A 19026-nucleotide genomic window follows, 5' to 3' on the forward strand; every position below is an offset into this window, starting at 1 on the left:
GTGAAAGCTTCCAAGGAGTCCCATTAGGAACTGCAGCCCCCCATACACACACACACACACACACACACACACCAGCCTCCATCCCTTAAAGCAGTGGTTCTCAGTCTTCTGAATGCTGAAACCCTTCAACACAGTTCATGCTGTGATGACCTCCAGCCGTAAAATTATTTTCATTGCTACTTCTTAACTAGAATTTTGTTACTGTTATGAATTGTGATGTAAATATCTGTGTTTTTCCACGGTCTTAGGCGAGCCCTGTGAAAAGTCCGTTCAGACTCCCTTCCCCCAGGATTCTACGGCAGATTGAGAAACACCGCTTAAAGTTTCAGTCCCTCTTCCACAGCAACCTTAGGGACCTCCGACCACGTGGACCTTGGGAGGAGACGCACACTGTATTTAAACCACAGTAGAGGCCTAAGAGCGAGTAGACACACTGGCATTCAGTGGCCTTTCAGCCTGCCCCTGTGCAGTCAAGGTCCTGCTTAGAGCAGAACCCCTCCCCACAAGGGGAATATGTCCTGGGGAAGAGTTGGGATTGGCTGTCCTGGAGGGGGTCTGGAGGCTTCATTCCTGGTGCTTGATCCTCACTACTTCCCAGCTATTGTGGGGTCCGAGGGCAGGCAGGCAGCAGCCTTCTTCCTTGACTATGGATGGTTTGCTTTGCTTTCCAAGATGGGTCCAAAGCCCCAGGTGAGAAGAAGCTGTGTCTGTTGGACACTGATCGCATAAAGGGCAAGTAGCGTTAGAGATGAGGGAAGGGTTCGCTGGTGGAAGAAAACGGCAGGTCCATGGCCTCATCTGATGTTCTAGGCCTGCTTGTGAGGTGTGTGTATGCTGGGTGGGTGGGTGGGTGGGGTCTGTGGAAGGTACTACCGTGGAGCCAAATAAACAGGCTGTGGAAGGAGACAGGTTGAAGTTGGATTGGAACCTGGCTCCAGCTCCCCATGTGGCCGTGGACTGGTCACTTAACCTGTTCTGTGTATGCTCTAGATGGGGGTAGTGGGGTTCATCCTCAAGGCAGCAGTTAGAGTACTGGGGATTTTGTCTGTAAAAGCATAGAATGTTGTTTGCCCCCACGGGTCACCTGAAACAGTAGCTTCTCACTGCTTCCGATACGACCGTAGGGCTCAGACATCTTTAGTGGGTCTTAGAACTTGTTGGAGACTTTAATGAGTGGGAAGTCAGGGCCCCTGCACCCTGATTTTAAGGACAGCTCAGGGCTGGTGTGAGCATGCACCTCATGGTTTAGGAGCCAGGCTGTGGTGCTGAAGCTGCCTTACGGAGCCTGCCCGCTGCTGGGAGGTCGCAGACAATCTGGTCTGAAGATGTCTGGGGAGTGTTCAGGGAGAACCCGATGGTTAGGTAACGGGGTAACCAAGCCCCAGGTGGATCCTGCTGCTACCTGGGGCATTCCCTATTGTGCCCCCAAGATGGTGGTCTCTTTCCTGAGCCTTTAGGACATCTTAGCTTGTTTCCTAGATAAGACTTTATTAAACACTGCTTTCTAGTGCTTATGTTTCTGTCTAAGATGGAAGCGGGCCTCAAGCCAATAGTTCAGACTTCTTTGTGAATGACAGTTCACCTTGCTGAGCATGGGGGGGTGGGGGGCTCCGGTGGGCTAAAGTTCTAGAAGGGCCAGCAGTGGGCCATCTGCCCAGAACTGCTCTGAGCGTTAGGCTGGGCCTTCCTGACTTCAGGAACTCTGTTTTACTATGGCAGCGGTTCTCAACCTGTGGGCCGTGACCCCTTTGGGGGTCAGACAACTCTTTCATAGGGGTCTCCTAGGACCATGGGAAAACACAGATATTACATTATTTACGTTATGACTCATAACAGTAGCAACATTACAGTGATGCCATAGCACTGGAGTAATTTAATGTGGGGTCCCCACAGCACGAGGAACTGCACTAAAGGGTCGCAGCGTGTTAGGAGCAACAGCATCAAGTACGGAGCAGTGGGCTCTAAGAGTTTTCTGGGGTGGGGGTGAGACACAGTGACTCAGATTCAGAGGAATGTAGGAGGGTTCCTTCCCTAGGTCCCTGTGGAGAAGAACCTCTCTGAGTGGCAAAGCTGGGGTAGGCAAGGCCTGAGCATGCCGTGGGCTGGCCTGCAGATGAGGGTGGTGAGGGCATTGAAGGAAGCTGGCAGACGATGACTTATGAAGAACTTTGAGAATGCCAAGCCGGAGAGTAGAGTGGGGACTTGGTTTTTGTTTCTAGACAATATTGTGTTGCTTGAGCAAGTGAGATGAAATTCTCAACCGATTGGTATAGACATGGTGGAAGCAGCTTTTAACCGTCACCACCAGTGTCCTGTGAGGGACACCTAGGTTCTAGACCCTTTGACAGTGGCTCACATCAGCACACGCTTGGGAGACTGGAAGGAAGACACCAGACAGAAGCCGTTCTGCTGGATCTGGAGCCACAGTCCCAGGCGTTGTCTCCTAGAAGCCACAAGATAGGGGGATTTATGGAGGTCCTCCCAGGCGGGCCTGGCCTGCCAGGGCTTGCGAGAACCATTGACCGTACCCGAAAGCACAAATGGTTCTGGGCTGGCAGGAAGTATTGAGGGGGGAGGCTGTGAGCGCTGCACCCAGAATTTTCCTTATTGTCTGTACCAAGCCAACTTGTATTCTTCCAGGAGGGCAGTGGGCCTGGGCCTTTCTGAGCCCTTTCCTGCAAGCAGGGGGCATCTCCACGGCAGCGCCCCTGGTGTCTCCCTGCTGTATCTCTCCAGCCCCTCTGCAGGTGCAGGGACCCTTCATGGGAAATGCATCCTTGTGCCTGTGCCCCAAACCCAGCTTTTCCTCGGAGGCACACATCCCTTTTTAGGCTTGCTGTAAACGACCATAATTACCCCTGAAATTCCCTCAGATAATTATAGCAATGCAAACGACAGGGCTTTTGTTTAGAGAGAAGGGGCTTGGTTAGCCTTCCTAAGCTGCCAGCCCTCCCTGTTCTCTGAGAACCCAGCCTTCAGGGAAGCCAGAGCTGGGAGAGGCTGCTGCAGAGCCCTTGGCTTCCCTGGACTAGGGAAGGAAGATGGCTGTGGCCCCTGGGGAAGGCGCCTCAAGAATAACATAGTATCTAGGCCAGTGTCCACACTTATGTGGCCATCATCCCCATGCAGAGCATTCCCTAGGGAACCACGCCCTTTAGTATCAGGGTTACAGGAAGCCTTTGGCCTCAGCTGTCAGAACACCAGACCGCCTTACGGCCTTTATGTGGTCGGTGCCTTGTATGGGCTCAGCCTCACCTTCCCAGAGCTCATGTCCTCCCAGGGCCGGGAATGGAAGCCAGACAGATGGTTCTCTGCCTTACCAGACTCAAACCTCAGCGCGTAAGTTGCTATGACAGCAACGCATAAGTAAAATAGGGCTTCCCTTGTTCTGTGTAAAGGCCCAGAGGATGAGCGCACAGGCAGCTTCAGAACCTCATTCTCTGATTGCATGGCCCTCCTGGTCCACAGTGGTGGATGAGCCTTTAGCCGTCATATCCTGAGATCTAACTGTTAGGATGGGGAGCAAAAGGGAACAAACCCTACTCACCTTTCAGAAGGTTCTGGAAGCTGCAAAATATTGTCCCCTCAGTGGCCAGAACTAGCTGAATGCTGAGCTGCAAGGGAGTCGGGAAATAAGTCTGGGCAGCTCTTTGCCCAGCTGAAATCTAGAAGGGCTGGCATGAATCTGAGGGAGTACTAGTTCATCTGCCAGGCCACACCAAAAATGTGAGCTCGTCCTTTGGAGACCTGCCTTTCTCGTGGATGAATGGCATTTGGAATGGCCCTTGAGCCCCTGGCCCATGTGGGGTGTGGCCTCTGCCCCTGAGTTCAACAGCAGTCCCCTGAAGGAGCGCGTGAGGCTGGGCGGTTCCTGCATGACACATCCAGGCCTAACCCAGGACTCATTCCTATAACTATCCGTGGAGATAGTCACTTGGCGACGGGCCTACACCTGTCCCTGTATCCACCACCACTCCCACCCCTCGGGCAGAGGCACAGGCCACCCCGAGCTTTATTTCAGCTTAGACTAGAGGTGGAAGCTCCCAGAAACATGACATTGCCTGATGCAGGCCTCAGGGAGCTAGGGAGGCGGAGGCCGCGATGACAAACCATGCATGCATTTGAAGGCCAGTTCTCACAGGGACAACCCACTGTGCCACACAGGGTCAGGGTCCAGAGACACATCCCCAAAGTCAAGGCTTGGCTTCTGTTTGCCAGGATGAGCAATTATAGGCATTGCTCTAGCCAGTTACCTAATTGACTGAAGCCATGTGTGAGAAACGTCTGAGTGTCACTGGATGGCGTGGGTTCATGTCCTTGTCCTCAGGGATAACAGATATGAAGGGTCTTGGGGAAAAGGCTCCTTTTTAGGTCTCTGAGGACGTCGGGGTGAGGTTGGCCTTTCCTGCCCTCCTTTTTCCGTAGCCTCCCACATGAGCTGGGGAGGTGACAGATGGCCTGTCCCAGACACTAGCCTCCCCAGGGAGGGGCGTGCGTGGTGCAAGTAATCTTCTCTGCCTGTGGTTTTATGGGAATTTAATCATGGTTCATCTTGGAGGCAGTTTGGAAGCAGGACTGAAATTGAGTAATCTTGACACCAAGGGGAAAGAGAAGAATGTAGCTTAGAGCTCTGGAAAAAGTGGCTCTCTAAAGAAGGGTGGGTGTTGTGGGTGAGGGTGCGGCTGTCCATCCTAGGAGAGCTACTGTCACCCACCCGCTCTGAGCCATGCTTCAGGCAGCCGCGTGGCTTCTTGTGTGTCTGACTGTGTGGTTGGTGGCTCTTCCCGAGATGACTCTTACGAGGAAGGCTTTCCCATTTTAGAGATGAGTGCAACTGTGTGTGTTGAGCTGGATGACTTGGGGTTCCAGGAAAGCCGGAGGCAGATTTGGGGTGGCATCTATGTTGTCTGGGTTGCTTTTAGCCAGGGTTCCTGAGCCTGACTCCTAACCACAAGGGTACTCTGGCTCCTGTGTGCCTGCTCATCTCTGTGGCTGTTAGGGATAGTGCCATACAGGTGCTGGGACCTATGGTTAATAATTCCCAAGTCATCCCATTGGGCCCCGCCACCGGTTCCCAGGAGTGAGCACCCTCTAATATAAGAAGTCACTGACCGGAGAAAGCCCCAGATGTCCACTAGATAGATGCTCTACAAGTGGTTGGTTACCAAATCCCTGTCCTCTGTAGTTACTGGAAAATAATCCTAATTGTTCTTTGCTGGAGCAGCCTATGTTACTGCAGGGAGCAGGGCTTTGGCCCTGAGGTCAGAGTACACTGTGGGCAGATCACCTGGGAGCATAGCCTCAGGCTGGCCACTACCACCCATCAGGTCCAAGCTGTGCCTGTTCACCAACCTGGCAGAGTCGTTGTTCATGGCAGCTCCCACTGCAGCCTAGGTTCAACGGGAACCAAAGATGGCTGTGTACCTTCTGTGTTCTGTGTTCCCATGTTAAGGGCTGTAGGCTTGCGGGAGTGGGAAGACGGGGGAATTAAAATGAGACTTGGGAACAGAAAGTGGAGTTGAAAGATTTTTAAATACTGACAGTCTAGCCAGAAAAGAACCCATTTTAAAGTTTTGGTTAGGGAAGATGGAGTCGCTAGAGAATCCAGGGCTACGGAAAGAAATGGGTTGTGTGGGGATGAAAGCTCAGACACTCACTCCCCACGATCCCCAGACCTGGCCTTGGCGGCAGCACCAGAGCTCTGGACTGTGCGTTTGCGGCTGTGACACCTGCTGAGTTGTCCCATGCAGCCCCAGTGCTGCACCCTCTCATCCACTTTGTGCCTCGGGAAGCGCCAGCAGAGGGAGGGGAAAGTGTCAGACGTGTTGGGTCTTATTACAGAGTGCTAAGTGAATTGTGACATGACCCCTATTATGAGATCCACCTCGATTTTGTAAATGGAAATATAAAAAAATCAATAAAATATAGTTATTCTTAAACTTCTCTGTTTAGCCATCTACTTAGTGGTCCCCACCTCCCCCATTTTGTCAAGAGACCGGCTCCACCCAGTACACTCAAATTCCAGACAGGTTGCCCCCAAAGTTTTCCATACTTCCATCAATAGACAACATCTTTTCTTGAGTTTTCTGTCAGCCTGCAGGACCTTCCACGCTGCTGACTCAAATATTTTTTTCAATCAATCATTTTCTTTTATGCATATGGGTGTTTTTCCTGCATATATGTCTGTGCACCACGTGCATGCAGTGCCCGTGGAGTTGCAGACAGTTGTGAACTGACATATGGGTGCTAAGAATCAAACTGGAGGCTTCTAGAGCTAGTGCTCTTAACATCTCAGCCATCCCTCCAGCCCTAACTGCTCTTCAGAAGCAGCCGCTACTCTGAAATCCATCCTTCCAGGGTCTTCACGCTTTGCAGAAATATGTGACATCTATACACATTTTCAAAAATAGGCAGAAGCCGGGTTACACTCACATACACTGCTACAGCCTGCACCCCCTTCATACCTTCCTTGTCATGTTTCTGAGTCAGTGTTAAAAAGAGGGAGAGTGAGCCTACCTTTTCCGAACAGCATGATATTCCAGCGTTTAAGCTAGTCAGTCATCATTTATTTGAATATTTGGGTGCATAGGGTTATCCAATTTTGTTTGGACTAACTTTTTTTTTAAACGATGTTTCTCTGTATTTCTGTAAAAATATATCCCCAGAAGTGGGATTTCTTGCTTGAGATTCCAAACGTGCTCACATTGGCAGACCTTGCTGTATTACCCTTAAACAGTTTGTCTAACCACACCAGCCTGTCTCATCTTAATACCACGATTAGACGGGCTTAGCACCTCTTCCTGTGCTTCTTGGCCATTTGTATTTCTGTTTGAATGAACCCCTCCATGGAGTTTCCCCTTCTCAGGGGTTGAGAGAAGAGTTGTTGCTCCTTTTCTTACTATTTAGGATCCCGTTGGAATGGAGGAAAGCGTTTAAAAATACCATTTTGTTCAGGGCGAGCATGGTCTCTGTGCTGCGGCCAAGCTAACATCTCTGCTTCCTGGAAGAATCCTGCAGAGAGAGCACTCTGAGCTTTGTTTTATGTGTCTTGTGCTGCAGTTCGGGAGTTGAAGCTGGGAGTGGAGTGGGGGCAGTCCCGTTTAGGGTCTAGGGGGACCGTAAATCAGTGGGGACAGCTGCCATTGAGCTAATCCACATTTCCAGCAGCTGGTCAGGGTTCAGGAATGTCTGGCCCTGTCCCAGCCGGTGTCTGGCTCCTACCCTCCTGGGCTCTGAACATTCCCGGTGCAAATAGCTGCATGGCTCCCGGAGAAGGAGTCAGGTCACCATCTTGATCTGGAGGCAAACCTCTCACCCAACTGCCTGTGGCATGCTTCCTCAGGCCACACTGGCAACTGCTGGGAAATGCCACACCCTGGGCGTCTGTTTGCTCCGTCCTGCTCCCTCAGCTGCAGTGGCATCCCCCCCTCCCCCACAGTAGCTTACCTGTAGCCAGGGGGCCAAGTTTTGCGGTAGTTGTCAGTAGGGAGGGCGATGGAGCCAGAGGCCTTAGGGCCTCTGACTCCTTAGGGAGCAGAGCAGCAGCTGTGGCCGCTGTGGAATGCTCCCCCTCATCCCCGAATGGCTCCGGATGACCCCAGCCAGTTGCCCTCCTAGGAGTTATAGTGACTGCATATATAGGAACTAGTTCTCAAGATAGCCTGTGCTCTTATCATTTGGCACCTCTGCTCTCTTTAAATTCTGAGGCAGCGTCCGTTGAGCTTGTAATCTGTCTGCCTCAACTCTCTGAGTAGCTGGGGTTGCAGGCTTCTGCCACTACGCTCAGCTCTGAACTCCTAAGGACACCAGTTCTCTTGAACTAGGGTCAATTCTGGTGACCTCATTTTACTGGATACCTCATTAAAGAGATCCTTTCTGAGCTGAGAGGATTGGGGCTTCCATGTGAACCCCAGGACCTGGGCACAGTCCTTTAGTGTGAGCTACCTCGGTAGAGAGAGCTTGAGAAGCGAGCTAGTCTCCACCTATAGGAAACCTACACCAGCAAGGCATTGCTGGGAGGCGTCAGATGCCAGGGAGCCACAGGTTGGGGTCAGAAAATTGTGTGAAGAGAGGCTGGCTATGGGTGACGGCTGGGAAGAAGTCCAGGGCTAGTCTCCTGTCCTAGCAGAGCAGGCCTAGATGATAGGGTGCTGTGTGAGCTGAAACAGGACACCCCGAATGCCCTCTAGAGGGTGCTAGCATATTGCAACAGGGCTGTCTTCTTTTTTTTAATTAATTAATTAATTAATTAAAGATTTCTGCCTCCTCCCCGCCACCACCTCCCATTTCCCTCCCCCTCCCCCGATCAAGTCCCCTTCCCTCATCAGCCCTAAGAGCAATCAGGGTTCCCTGCCCTGTGGGAAGTCCAAGGACCACCCACCTCCATCCAGGTCTAGTAAGGTGAGCATCCAAACTGCCTAGGCTCCCACAAAGCCAGTACATGCAGTAGGATCAAAACCCCATTGCCATTGTTCTTGAGTTCTCAGTCCTCATTGTCCACTATGTTCAGCAAGTCCGGTTTTATCCCATGCTTTTTCAGACCCAGGCTGTCTTCTTGACAGTTCCCAAATGCCCAGCATGAATGTGTAGCCTCCTGTGACCCATCAGCAGGCCAGGAGGTGAGGGACGTAACTGTCCCATCTTACAGATGGGGGGCCGGGTAAGAGAGAGGTGTGGTGACCTGGCTGGATGCACAGGTGGTGGCAACAGGACTGGCTCTGGGGCCTCCGGTAATGCTTATTATCACTGCCACTTTTTATTTTGGGGGATCCTTCTTCCCCCAGATGGCTTGATCTCCACAGTCTCCTGGTCCTGAGCATCAAAGATATCAGTGCCGAGCATATCCACTGCTCTCCCTCCTGGGAGCTTAGTGTGCCTTCCCTGTGCCCTGGAGGAGCGTGAGGATGGCCCACCAGGCTCTGCCTGATGACTTGTCTCTTCTATGTCACACACAGTGCATTTTCTCCTCCAGCTGTGCTGCAGCTCTGCACACATACAGGGTTGACTTATTGTCACCCCAGGTGACTGAGTAGGGACCCAAGCTCTGGCAGGCTGCCTGGCCAGCACTCGGGAGGCAGAGGCAGGCAGATCTCAGTGAGTTCAAGGCCAGCCTGGTTTAAAGAAGAGTTCCAGGACAGTCAGGAATGTTACACAGAGAAACCCTGTCTCGAACCTACCCCGCATACCCCCCAAAAACAGATACTGCCTGAAGAGGGGACCAGCCAGGGCTGGGAGAGCATAGGTGTTCGTGGTTGGTGTCACAGTGTAGTACTACTTCCATCCGTTGGGGACACAGTGTGGAAGAACCAAAGAAACGTCCATTCCTGTGGACCCCCCAAACCTCACTCCTGGGAATTCAAGTCTGTAGAAGCAATTTGCCACAGGTAAGAGCCACATGTAGGAGAGAGGTCCCTGACGTTGGCTGTGGTAGAGAATAATCACTACATGTCCGGGAGGGGGGGAATTTCACCAGTCAAACAGCCAAAGATACAAAATCATAGGAATGGAAGGAATGGCAGTGTTCCATAAAAGCAGAAATGAAAAAGAAAAATTCACGTGTTAAAAAACAGCAAAGATGAGAACAAAAATACACTGAGGCCAGCCAATGAGTGCTGAGCTCTTGACCTTGAACTCAGACACCTGACACGCCCTGGGAAGCTGGGCATGGACCAGTGCATAGCCATGACTTAGGACGTTGTGTCCCCTCAGCTGGGCACGGGCTGCGTGCTCCTAACAACCCAATTCTACTCGTTCAGCATCTGCCAATGGTTCAGCTAGTGAGTGGTTTGGCTCTGGGTTAAAGTCAAGCCGGCGAGCTTGAGAGCGGTGCCTGTGACATCCTCTGTGCCTTTTTCACTCGCTTGTTACCTGCAAAGTGGACAGGACACTGTGTGTGATCTGGGTGCCAGTGCCGTTCCTGTGTGAGTTTCTTCTCTGGGCTGGTGAGAGCCAGCAGCTGGGACTAGCCCCTCCCCAAGGGCCCTTCAGCCTTGTGCTGTCTGTGTGAAACAGCGGAGTGGGAAGCTGGGAGCCTCAGAGCTTCTCAGGGGCTGATGTTACAGCCCTTACAGGGAGACAACCCACCATCTACCCAAAAAAAGCAATCCCGTCCAGAAATAAGATGACAGATAAATCAACAACAGTACCCTTCCTCCGGGAGCCAGAAATAACCTCTCTGGCTCCCAGCACAGACTTACCAAAATTTTTTTTATTCAACCCTCACATTGGGGAACAGAGCCACTGGCGAGGACACCCGGCATTTCCTGTGACTGAGCCTGGAGAGCCTCTGCGGATGCTTCCCCCTCCTCCGGCAGTGGGTACATCTTTGGGAACTGAGGTGGTGAACAGCCAAAACACCCTGATCCTGCAGGGCCTGGACCCATCCTCACCTCCATCTCAGCAAGGTGGTTGGTTCTGTGTTCACCTACTGGACAGATCCCAGGAGCATCCTTGTCATTGGCTGTCGCTTCTGCCCGGGAGCCCATTACTGTGTCTCCCCATCACTGTTCAGCTAGGCTCTCCCTCATATTGGCCATGTGCACACCCCTCCTCCAGGTACATCTCAGCACTTCCCTTAGGTGTTTTGTTTCCTTCCAGCCCCCTGCCCTCCCGTATCTGACCACTGTACCTGGGTACCACTGTTTTATCTGATGATGTATGTAATAGAGGCTAAACTTTGCTGTGCTGGATGAAACCAAGCTGGAAACAGTAATGGTTTCTAGTCCACTGTGATTTCACAGGCGCGCCGGAATGACTCTGGCTGCCAGGGCAGTACAGGATGAATACTCTCTGGTGTCTACTTTGCAGGCTTCGGACTGCTTTCATTCAGGACTGATCTCATGGTGGCCCAAGCTTATGATAGGAGCCCCTACTGATCATGGCATTGCTACAGCCTTCATCCCAGTGTCCTTTCCCAAGAGGAGGCATAGGATAGGCAGCAGTTCAGGGTGTGGATAGCCATCTCCACATTGGCTAAATGAACTAGAGCATCAGTAGGTGAGTGTGTCTCTCTTTCTTGGCTCCTCATCCTCCCCAGGCTCACCTCTTACCTGTTCAGGAGTTCCGAAAGGCAGAGCTAACTGATCTGGATGTGGCCTGTTTGCTGTGTATTTCATCTGAACTTCAAACACCTCTGGGAAGAGATGGACTCTCATACTTTCTCTACCCTCACCTTGGGTTCAGTAGGGGTAAAGAAACCCCTTCTGCATCTTGTTCATTGATATTTTTACCATGAAGACTGTTGGGTTTTATCAAATGCTTTTCTTAGCTTTTATTTTCAAAAGTATGAGCATTTTGCCTGTATGTATGTCTTTCGTACCACATGCAGTCCTGGTGCCTGTGGAGGTCAGAAGAGGCATTAGGTCCCGTGGAAGTTTAGTTACAAATGGTTGTGAGCCACTGTGTAGGTGCTGGGAACTGAACCCAGCCCTCTGCAGGGGAGCCAGTGCTCTCAGGCAGTTCATCTCTCTCTCGCACCTCAGATGCTTTGTCAAGACATCTGTCGAGATGATGGCATGGCTTCCCACTTCTGTGACAGTCCCTAACCATGGAAGATGCATTCTAACCACCCCCCAGCAGTTGTCTGAGCCCTCAGACGGTGCTGGGCACTGGGTTCACTGTGGTATTCCTTATCCACACACCTCTACAGTGCATTCTAACATACGGTCCCAGGGATATGGCTGTGTGTCAGAGTACTGAGCCTTTGTGAGTCCCCAGGTTCGATCCCCAGCACCATGAAAGTTTAATTTATAAATTATGTGTAGTGAAGGAAAATCGTAACTCTCTAGCGAATAGAACAGTCGTGACAACAGCTACAGTTAATTGTCATTGCCCCTTTTCAGAAATTGCATTTATTTATCGTATGTATGTGTCTGTGCACACACATGCCACAGCACATATGTGGAGGTCTGAAAACAGCTTGTGGAAATCAGTTCTCTTCTTCCCCATGTAGCTCCAGGGATCGAACTATGGGAATCAGGCTAGGTAGCAAGAGTCCTTACCCACTGAGTCACCTCAAGCACTACCCCCTCTTTTAAAGACAGGGTTTCACCATGTAGCCCGGGCAGCCTTGAACTCATAATCTTCCCGCCTTGGACTACCAAAGACTGGTAGGTGTATACCAGCGCACCCAAAGGTGTCCGTAATCTTGCACTTTGGACCTGTTTTAAAGGAGAAAAGTGTTTTGGGACACGACAGCCAATCTACTAGCCAAATTAGCTCCTGAATGTGTGCAGCATGGGGCACATGCCCAGGCACAGGGACAGTTCAGGTTGAGTCCCGCTACAGTGGATGGGCAGAAACTCCGGGACCTCGGCAGGGCATACAGTTTAACCTGTGTGAGTTGCTCTGCACTGTGGGGGACTGAAGGAGATGGAGTCCTCGGGTCTGTGAGGGGAGGGGTTCTGTGGAGCAAAGAGTTGGTTTCCATGGATACATGTTGAAGCAGCCATCTTGGGAGACTTGCTACAGGGTGGGGATCATGCTGTTGGACACATGGGTTGGGCTTTCAGTGGGTACTTCTTTTAAAAAACAAATTTTAATTAATTATTTGAGATCTCTTGAAAACGTATTTTGATCATATCCATCCTCTACTCCTTCCCGACTCCTCCCAGATCCATCCCCATCTGTCCCCCCCCAGCTTCCTCTCTCCTCTCTCTCTCTCTCTCTCTCTCTCTCTCTCTCTCTCTCTCTCTCTCTCTCTCTCTCTCTCTCTCCTCTCTCCTCTCTCTCTCTCTCTCTCTCTCTCTCTCTCTCTCTCTCTCACTCTCTCTCCTCTCTCTCTCTCTCCTCTCTCTCCCCCCCTCCCCTCCCCTCCCCCCCTCTCCTCTCTCTCGCGCTCTCTCTCTCCTCTCTCTCTTTCTCTCTCTCTCTCCTCTCTCTCGCGCTCTCTCTCTCCTCTCTCTCTCCCGTCTCTCTCTCTCCTCTCTCTCCTCTCCTCCCCTCCCCTCCCCCCCTCTCTCAAATAACTCACTGAGTCCCGCATTTGCAGCCTGTGTGCTCCTTCCCCCAGAAGCTGTCACCTGCCAACAGCTATTTAGTCAGGGGTTGGTGCTTGTGAGGCCTCCTCCCCTCTCTTGACTGGCTGGATCTCATATAGGTCTTGTGCAGGCACAGCCACCATGAGCTCCTGACTGCAGAGGCTGTGTCACGTCCAGAAGACACCGCTGCTCAGTCCTCCGCAGCCTCTGACTTTGACAGTCTTCCTCGGTGGTCTTGGAGGGGGTGACATCAGTTCCCACCTGTAGCTGAGCACTCCGCTGACACACCTTCTCTGTACTTTGTCCAGTTGTGAGTGTCTGAGTCAGTCGTCCTCAAGGATACACATCTGCGGGGCGGTTGTGATCAGAAGCTCAGACCTGGGGGTGGATCCACTGGCGTGAGCCCCCAGCTGCACTGCTTGCTCACTGTAGAGCAAAGAGCTTCACCTCTGTTGCTGGTTTCTCATTTGTTAATGGGGTGACAGGGGTACTTCCTTAGGGAGCCCTATGAGCGTGAGTGTTTCAGTTGCTATGAAGAGACACCGTAACCACGGCAACTCTTATAAAGAAAATGTTTAGTTGCGGGGGAAGCTTCCACTTCAGAGGTTCAGTTCACTGTCATGATCGGAGCATGGCAGCGTGAGGTGGACGTGGTGCTGAAGTCCTACATCTTGCAGGCAACAGGAAGTCAACTGAGACACTGGGCGGTATCCTGAGCATAGGAGTCCTTAAAGCATGAGTGACTGGAGCAGTCTTCAGACACTGGCTCTAGACCCCCTCCCAGGGTCCCCAGGAAACTGCACTCCAAACTATTGTGCCTTCTTGGAGTTTGAACTCTGCCTTAGGAGAATAAACTGAGGAGGAGGAGGAGGAGGAGGAGGAGGAGGAGGAGGAGGAGGAGGAGGAGGAGGAGGAGGAGGAGGAGGAGGAGGAGGAAAACACTCTTACTATGACCCATGGTGGTGTCTTTCTTGAGGAAGATGAGGCTGAATCTTGATTTACCATGCTGATGGGCCATGGGGCCAGGTGCTCTGGGACAGCACTTGCTGGCTTGTTTTGGACTGGGTTTCCAAGTCTGTGGGGAGTGGGCTACCCTTGCTCCACTAACACTCAGCCTCCCCAAGTCCCTATGCCCCGTCCTGAGTGATCCCACCTCCTGAGAGCTCATGATCTTTTCAGGGATGGGGGGGGGGGGGCTATGACAAGAAGCAGCAATAACGAACCAGTAATTAAATAATCAGTAGGGATTGAAAATGCATTTGCTTTCCCACCAGTCATCTGCTTTGACCGAACCTGCCTGTCAACAGAATTATCAGGAAGTATGAATAATATACAAGCCGGCTTCCATGACTTTGCCCCAGTTCAACAGTGTTAGAACTCATGGAGTTGGGGGGGGGGGGGGCAGTGAGATCAGGTGCCTACCGCCAAGCCTAAAGACCTGAGTTCGATCCCCAGGACCCACATAATGGAAGGAGAGCACCAACTTGGGAAAGTTGTACTCTGACTTCCACACTTGTACACAGCATGTACATGCCCTGTCCCCCACACACAAATAAAATGCTTAAAAGGATCCCACAGAATGAGCATAAAAGACGACAGCCACACCCTCTGGGACCTGTGGGCATAGCAGGTACATGGCCTGGCTGTCGAGAGGTCCAGGGAGAGTAGGAGGTTGAAGAGAGAGCCTGATGCATCTGTGTGAGGGGCTAGCCTCCTTCCATCTGTCTGACTTCAGTTTCCTCCTTGGAGGGTGACTTTGCAGGCTATAGCGGGTGTTTGGGATCCCAACAGCACAATGCGGAGCCTATCTCAGAGCTAACCACGTGACATTGATTGTCTCTGATGGTCAGGAAACCAAGATACTGATGGGGGAAAGGGCTACCGAGCTAAGGAGGCGACAGCAATGCATCAGGTTAATTTTCAGCATACGAAATGGCATTCAGTTAGATAGCTCTCTGTGTGTAAACATAGACTCAAAGACTTAGAATTTAGTAATTATAGCTGTAAAACTGCGGGAGTTTTCATTGCACCTCACATTTTCCATTTAGCTTGTAAGAATTTTATACCGACAGAGCGCTGGAGATGTGGTTCAGCCGTTAAAGGCTAGGCTCATAACCAAAACATCAGGGATTTTGTATTGGCAGAAAATGTGAAAAACTACACCGGGTTTATTGTGCACACATGCACACCGGGCTGTAGAGTCGGGAGACGGTCAGAGTCGGGGACTGGGGGTGGGTGTAGTGGGTGGCTGTGGAGGGGTGTGCTGACCACACTCCCTCTGCCCTAGATGACAGGATCTGCTCACCGCCCTTCATGGAGCTCACAAGCCTGTGTGGAGATGACACCATGAGGCTGCTGGAGCAGAACGGCCTGGCCTTCCCCTTCAGTATGTACACCGTAAACTCCGGGGTGGACATCCCTTCTGTGAGAAGGGGTAATGTTTACAGTTCCCCTAGTATTGAGATTGCTTGAAGCAATCGAAGGCCCTGGATACAAGAAGAGCACACAGCCCTGGGTCTCAACCTCTACCCGTACCTTGAGAGGGTCCTTGCAGGTTGTGGGGAAGGGGCTCTTCCTATCTGGCCTGGAACCTCTGTCCATGTTACCCTGAGCACAGGCACTGCTTGACACAGTGACTGTCATCTCCTTAGGTCTCACCAGCCCTTTGTGCCTTTTGCTGAAGGCATCTTTAAGAGTTCCTTACCATCCCAAATGCCCCCCAGTCTCACACAATAGCAGGATCTAAGCAAGGCTGGGAGGTTCCTATCCGGAGGGTCCCAGTCCCCCTTGTCTGGCCATGTGATTACCAGCCCTGTTGATTCCTCTCTGCTTCTGTCTCTCCCACACAGTTTGCAAAACCAGAGTGGCTCATGGCACCAACTCCCATGAGGTAAGTGGAAGACTTTCCTGTCCGCACATCACCGTCGCTCTTATGGGGCCCTTCTAAGCTCTGTTGCTGGAGCCGCGCCTGCTGCTGCTTGCTGTCCTGGTTTGAGTAGCAACATCTAGGGGATGTAGGTCAGCAGAAGAACTGCCATGGCTCTGTCCTGTCCCCTACTTCACCCCACTTCCTGTCCCTAGTCCTAAGGCTGCGTTCCCCACCTGGCTTAGTCTGCCTGGGATGAGGCTTCCAGCTGGGCAGCTTACACAGCAGACATGCCTCCCAACTCAGAAGGCCACAGCCTGGTTCTGGTGAGAGCATACATCGGCCACCCTCTCGGTGCGTCCTCCGATGCTTTGCATGTGCGTAGACCTGTGAGGGGAGATAGTGAACTCTCGTGAGGGCTCTCAAGAGGGCCCCGTCCTTGAGATCTCATCCAAGCCCTACCACCTAGAAGTGCCATCACAATGGGGCTAAGGTCCTCCACATGTGTATTTGAGAGACACACACCTGCAGTTTGTAGCAGAGCCCACGGAAGTCACCAGGCTAACGAGTCCTTGGTTTTCCGGCCTCAAGGAGTGTCTCAGGGCTGCTGCTTCAGCTGAGTTCGAGACTAGATCCCACACCTTTGGTGTGCTGAGGCCCTTCCTTCTGCACGGGTACCCTCCCTGCCTTCATGTCAGGGGGTTCCAGTACCAGCACAGAATCTCTGGAGAGACAATGCTTTGGGGACGATGGGACAGTAAGCCTGTGAGGACTTGGGTAAGAAGGACGGAGGCTGTGCAGAGAGCCCTTGGGTCCCTGTAGTCTTCTTAGCCCCCAAGGCTCCACATCCTCAAGGCTGAGCTAAGTAGCCCTGTGGGGACAGCCCACCCAGATAGCCCTGCTGTCAGAAGTACTTCCCGGGAAAAGATTAAAAATGGAAGGCCAGATGCCATGGCTTTTACCATCTCCTGGCTGATGTTTATGGGGAAATGTCTGTAAACAGTGTCAGAACACCAGGGGACAGGCTGTGCCAGGGGGTGGCCCTGCCATGGGAAGGGAGTCACCACCAGCTGCAAGGGCAGCTGTCTGCTAAGGTCAAGAGCCATGGGGAGGGAGACCTGGCTGCCTGGATTCCCAGCTGCAGCTACATCCTGAGGTTCAGCTCATGGGTAGGCCAGGGAGGGGGCAGGCAGGCTCCAGAGCAGCCGCAGTGCTGTCCCCTGTCACCACCAAGTAGCTCCTCTGTTTCAAGGTCTTAGTAGCCTGTGTCAGGAGGGGACAAGGGACACAGCTTTGGGACAGTGCAGAGCCAACACTACTGCCAGTGTTGCTTGTTACCTGCTGTGCACCTCCAGGCAGTTGCTGTGTCTCTCTGAACCTCTGCCCATGTTTATAATTGGGGATTTGACAGTTGTCAAATGTGGTGAGGGAGTTACTGTGTAGTTTCCCATGGAGCCTGGCCCACGGTGATGATTTGATTATTATAGGAAAAGCTGCTCTGTGTTAGGATTTATGGATTCAGATTGGGGCAGGTCCCTGTTGAGTCTCTGGCATTCAACCCCTAGGTGTGGTCATCAACCTCTAGTGAGGCCAACTGACCCCCAGATGTATGCAGATACATGTCCTCTATTGCTATCCCAGCACTGGGTGCTCTCCCAGTCCACAGCCAGCAATGTGCACCCCATCCTTGCGTACATGAAGGCTCACTGCACATGGGAGTGCAGGAAATTAGTTACTTCGACGACTGTCTTCTGTGGAGTAGGAAGGGTGGGGACCAGCGCCTCCTATCTGTCAGGGATACCCACTGACATCAAGTGCAGCCAGGATGGAGAGCACACTACGCTTAGAGAGCCGGAGATAGGAAACGGGGCTTTTCATGGGGTCCTCATTGGTAGCCCAGCCTGGTGAGCCATGCCCCTGCCTCCTCCACCGCCATTGTCAGCCCTCACCAACCGGTTTGCTTCTGTGGACCTGGATTCCCAGGCGTTTGTAGGCCAGTGCACACACGTGAGCTCCACAGGGCAGCCAGGCACTCCTCCCTCCCTTCCCACTCAAAGAACTTCCATAACCCCCAACTCAGCAAAGTCCCATGGCCACATTTGCTGGTGGACATTGCTCATAGCAAGGAAAGTGGGACCTAGACTATTCTTTCCTGTATAGTGTGTCAGCACGAGAGGTTTCAGCGTGTGTGTGTGTGTGTTTGTGTGTGTGTGTGTGTGTTTGTGTGTCTGGGAGGGTGGGAGCGGGTCTACAGAATCTGTCCCACACCGGTCCTCTCATTCATATACGAAGGTTGAAAGGCATCTCTTGACATTCCCACCCCAACACACACTGGCTTTTTTACGCGGCTTGAGAACTGGCTTCTGTCCTGCCCAGCTGAGCTGTGATGGCAGATGTGAGGCTGACATTTGGTTCAGGTGGCCATCTGTCCAGACCCATTAGCCCTGCTTAGCAGGAAGAATGTGCCTGGGCTCTTTGCTGGCCATTTCGTGACCTAACTCAAGGTACTACTTCAGGTGGGTAGGGGCCACCCCTTAGTCCTGTCATCTGCAGGGCAAGTCATGCAGACTCCAGACCCAGCCTTGGCGTGGAATAGAAGGGGGCACAGTTGCCCTCCCCCACACACTCAGCCCCCATCAGAGTCTCCTTCAATACATTTGTCCCTAGAGAGCCAGGACCAGGTTGTACTCTGGTTCACTGAGTATCATGAGACTGCAAGAGAGCATGAGAGGTACCAGGCAGACCCAGTTCCAGCCCAGCCTCTCACTCGCCTACAGATCACTCACTACCACACAGGGCCTCTGTTTCTTTATATGCAGAAATGTGCCAGGGTGCCCATCTCAGGCACTGTGAGCGTAAGGCCAGAGGACCCAGTGCTTTGGTGATGTTATAACCCAAGGCGACTCTGGCCCAAGGCCTCCTACTCCTGGCTCATCGCTGCTGCTTCCTGTCTTTCCCTCTTGGATCTTTGTGGCTCAACCTAGGGGGCCCCTATTCCACGGGATGACAGTGAATAAGGTTCTCAGGAGTTTTGTACAGCAGACCCAGTGGGTACTAGGTTTCTCAGTGCCAGCCTCACCCCCCTCAGCATGAGCTGCCCAGTTCACAGGTGTTCCTGTCCACGTTCCACTCACCCTGCCTTGAAACTGTTCTTTGGGAGTCCTTGAAGAAAGACTCCTTGTC

General features: G+C 52.2%; 1 protein-coding gene across 2 annotated transcripts in view; it reads left to right on the top strand.

Annotated features, from left to right (window-relative positions):
- Positions 1-19026, top strand: part of Itpk1 (inositol-tetrakisphosphate 1-kinase) — a 137577-nt gene that overhangs the window by 101469 nt on the left and 17082 nt on the right. For both annotated transcript variants that reach the window (XM_057783164.1, XM_057783165.1), the window contains exons 5-6: positions 15265-15363; positions 15827-15867. In XM_057783164.1, the coding sequence (XP_057639147.1) occupies positions 15265-15363; positions 15827-15867 (140 nt within the window). The remainder of the gene's footprint in view (positions 1-15264; positions 15364-15826; positions 15868-19026) is intronic.

The sequence above is a fragment of the Chionomys nivalis genome, chromosome 10 (genome assembly GCF_950005125.1).
Source record: "Chionomys nivalis chromosome 10, mChiNiv1.1, whole genome shotgun sequence".
NCBI classification, from domain to species: domain Eukaryota; kingdom Metazoa; phylum Chordata; class Mammalia; order Rodentia; family Cricetidae; genus Chionomys; species Chionomys nivalis.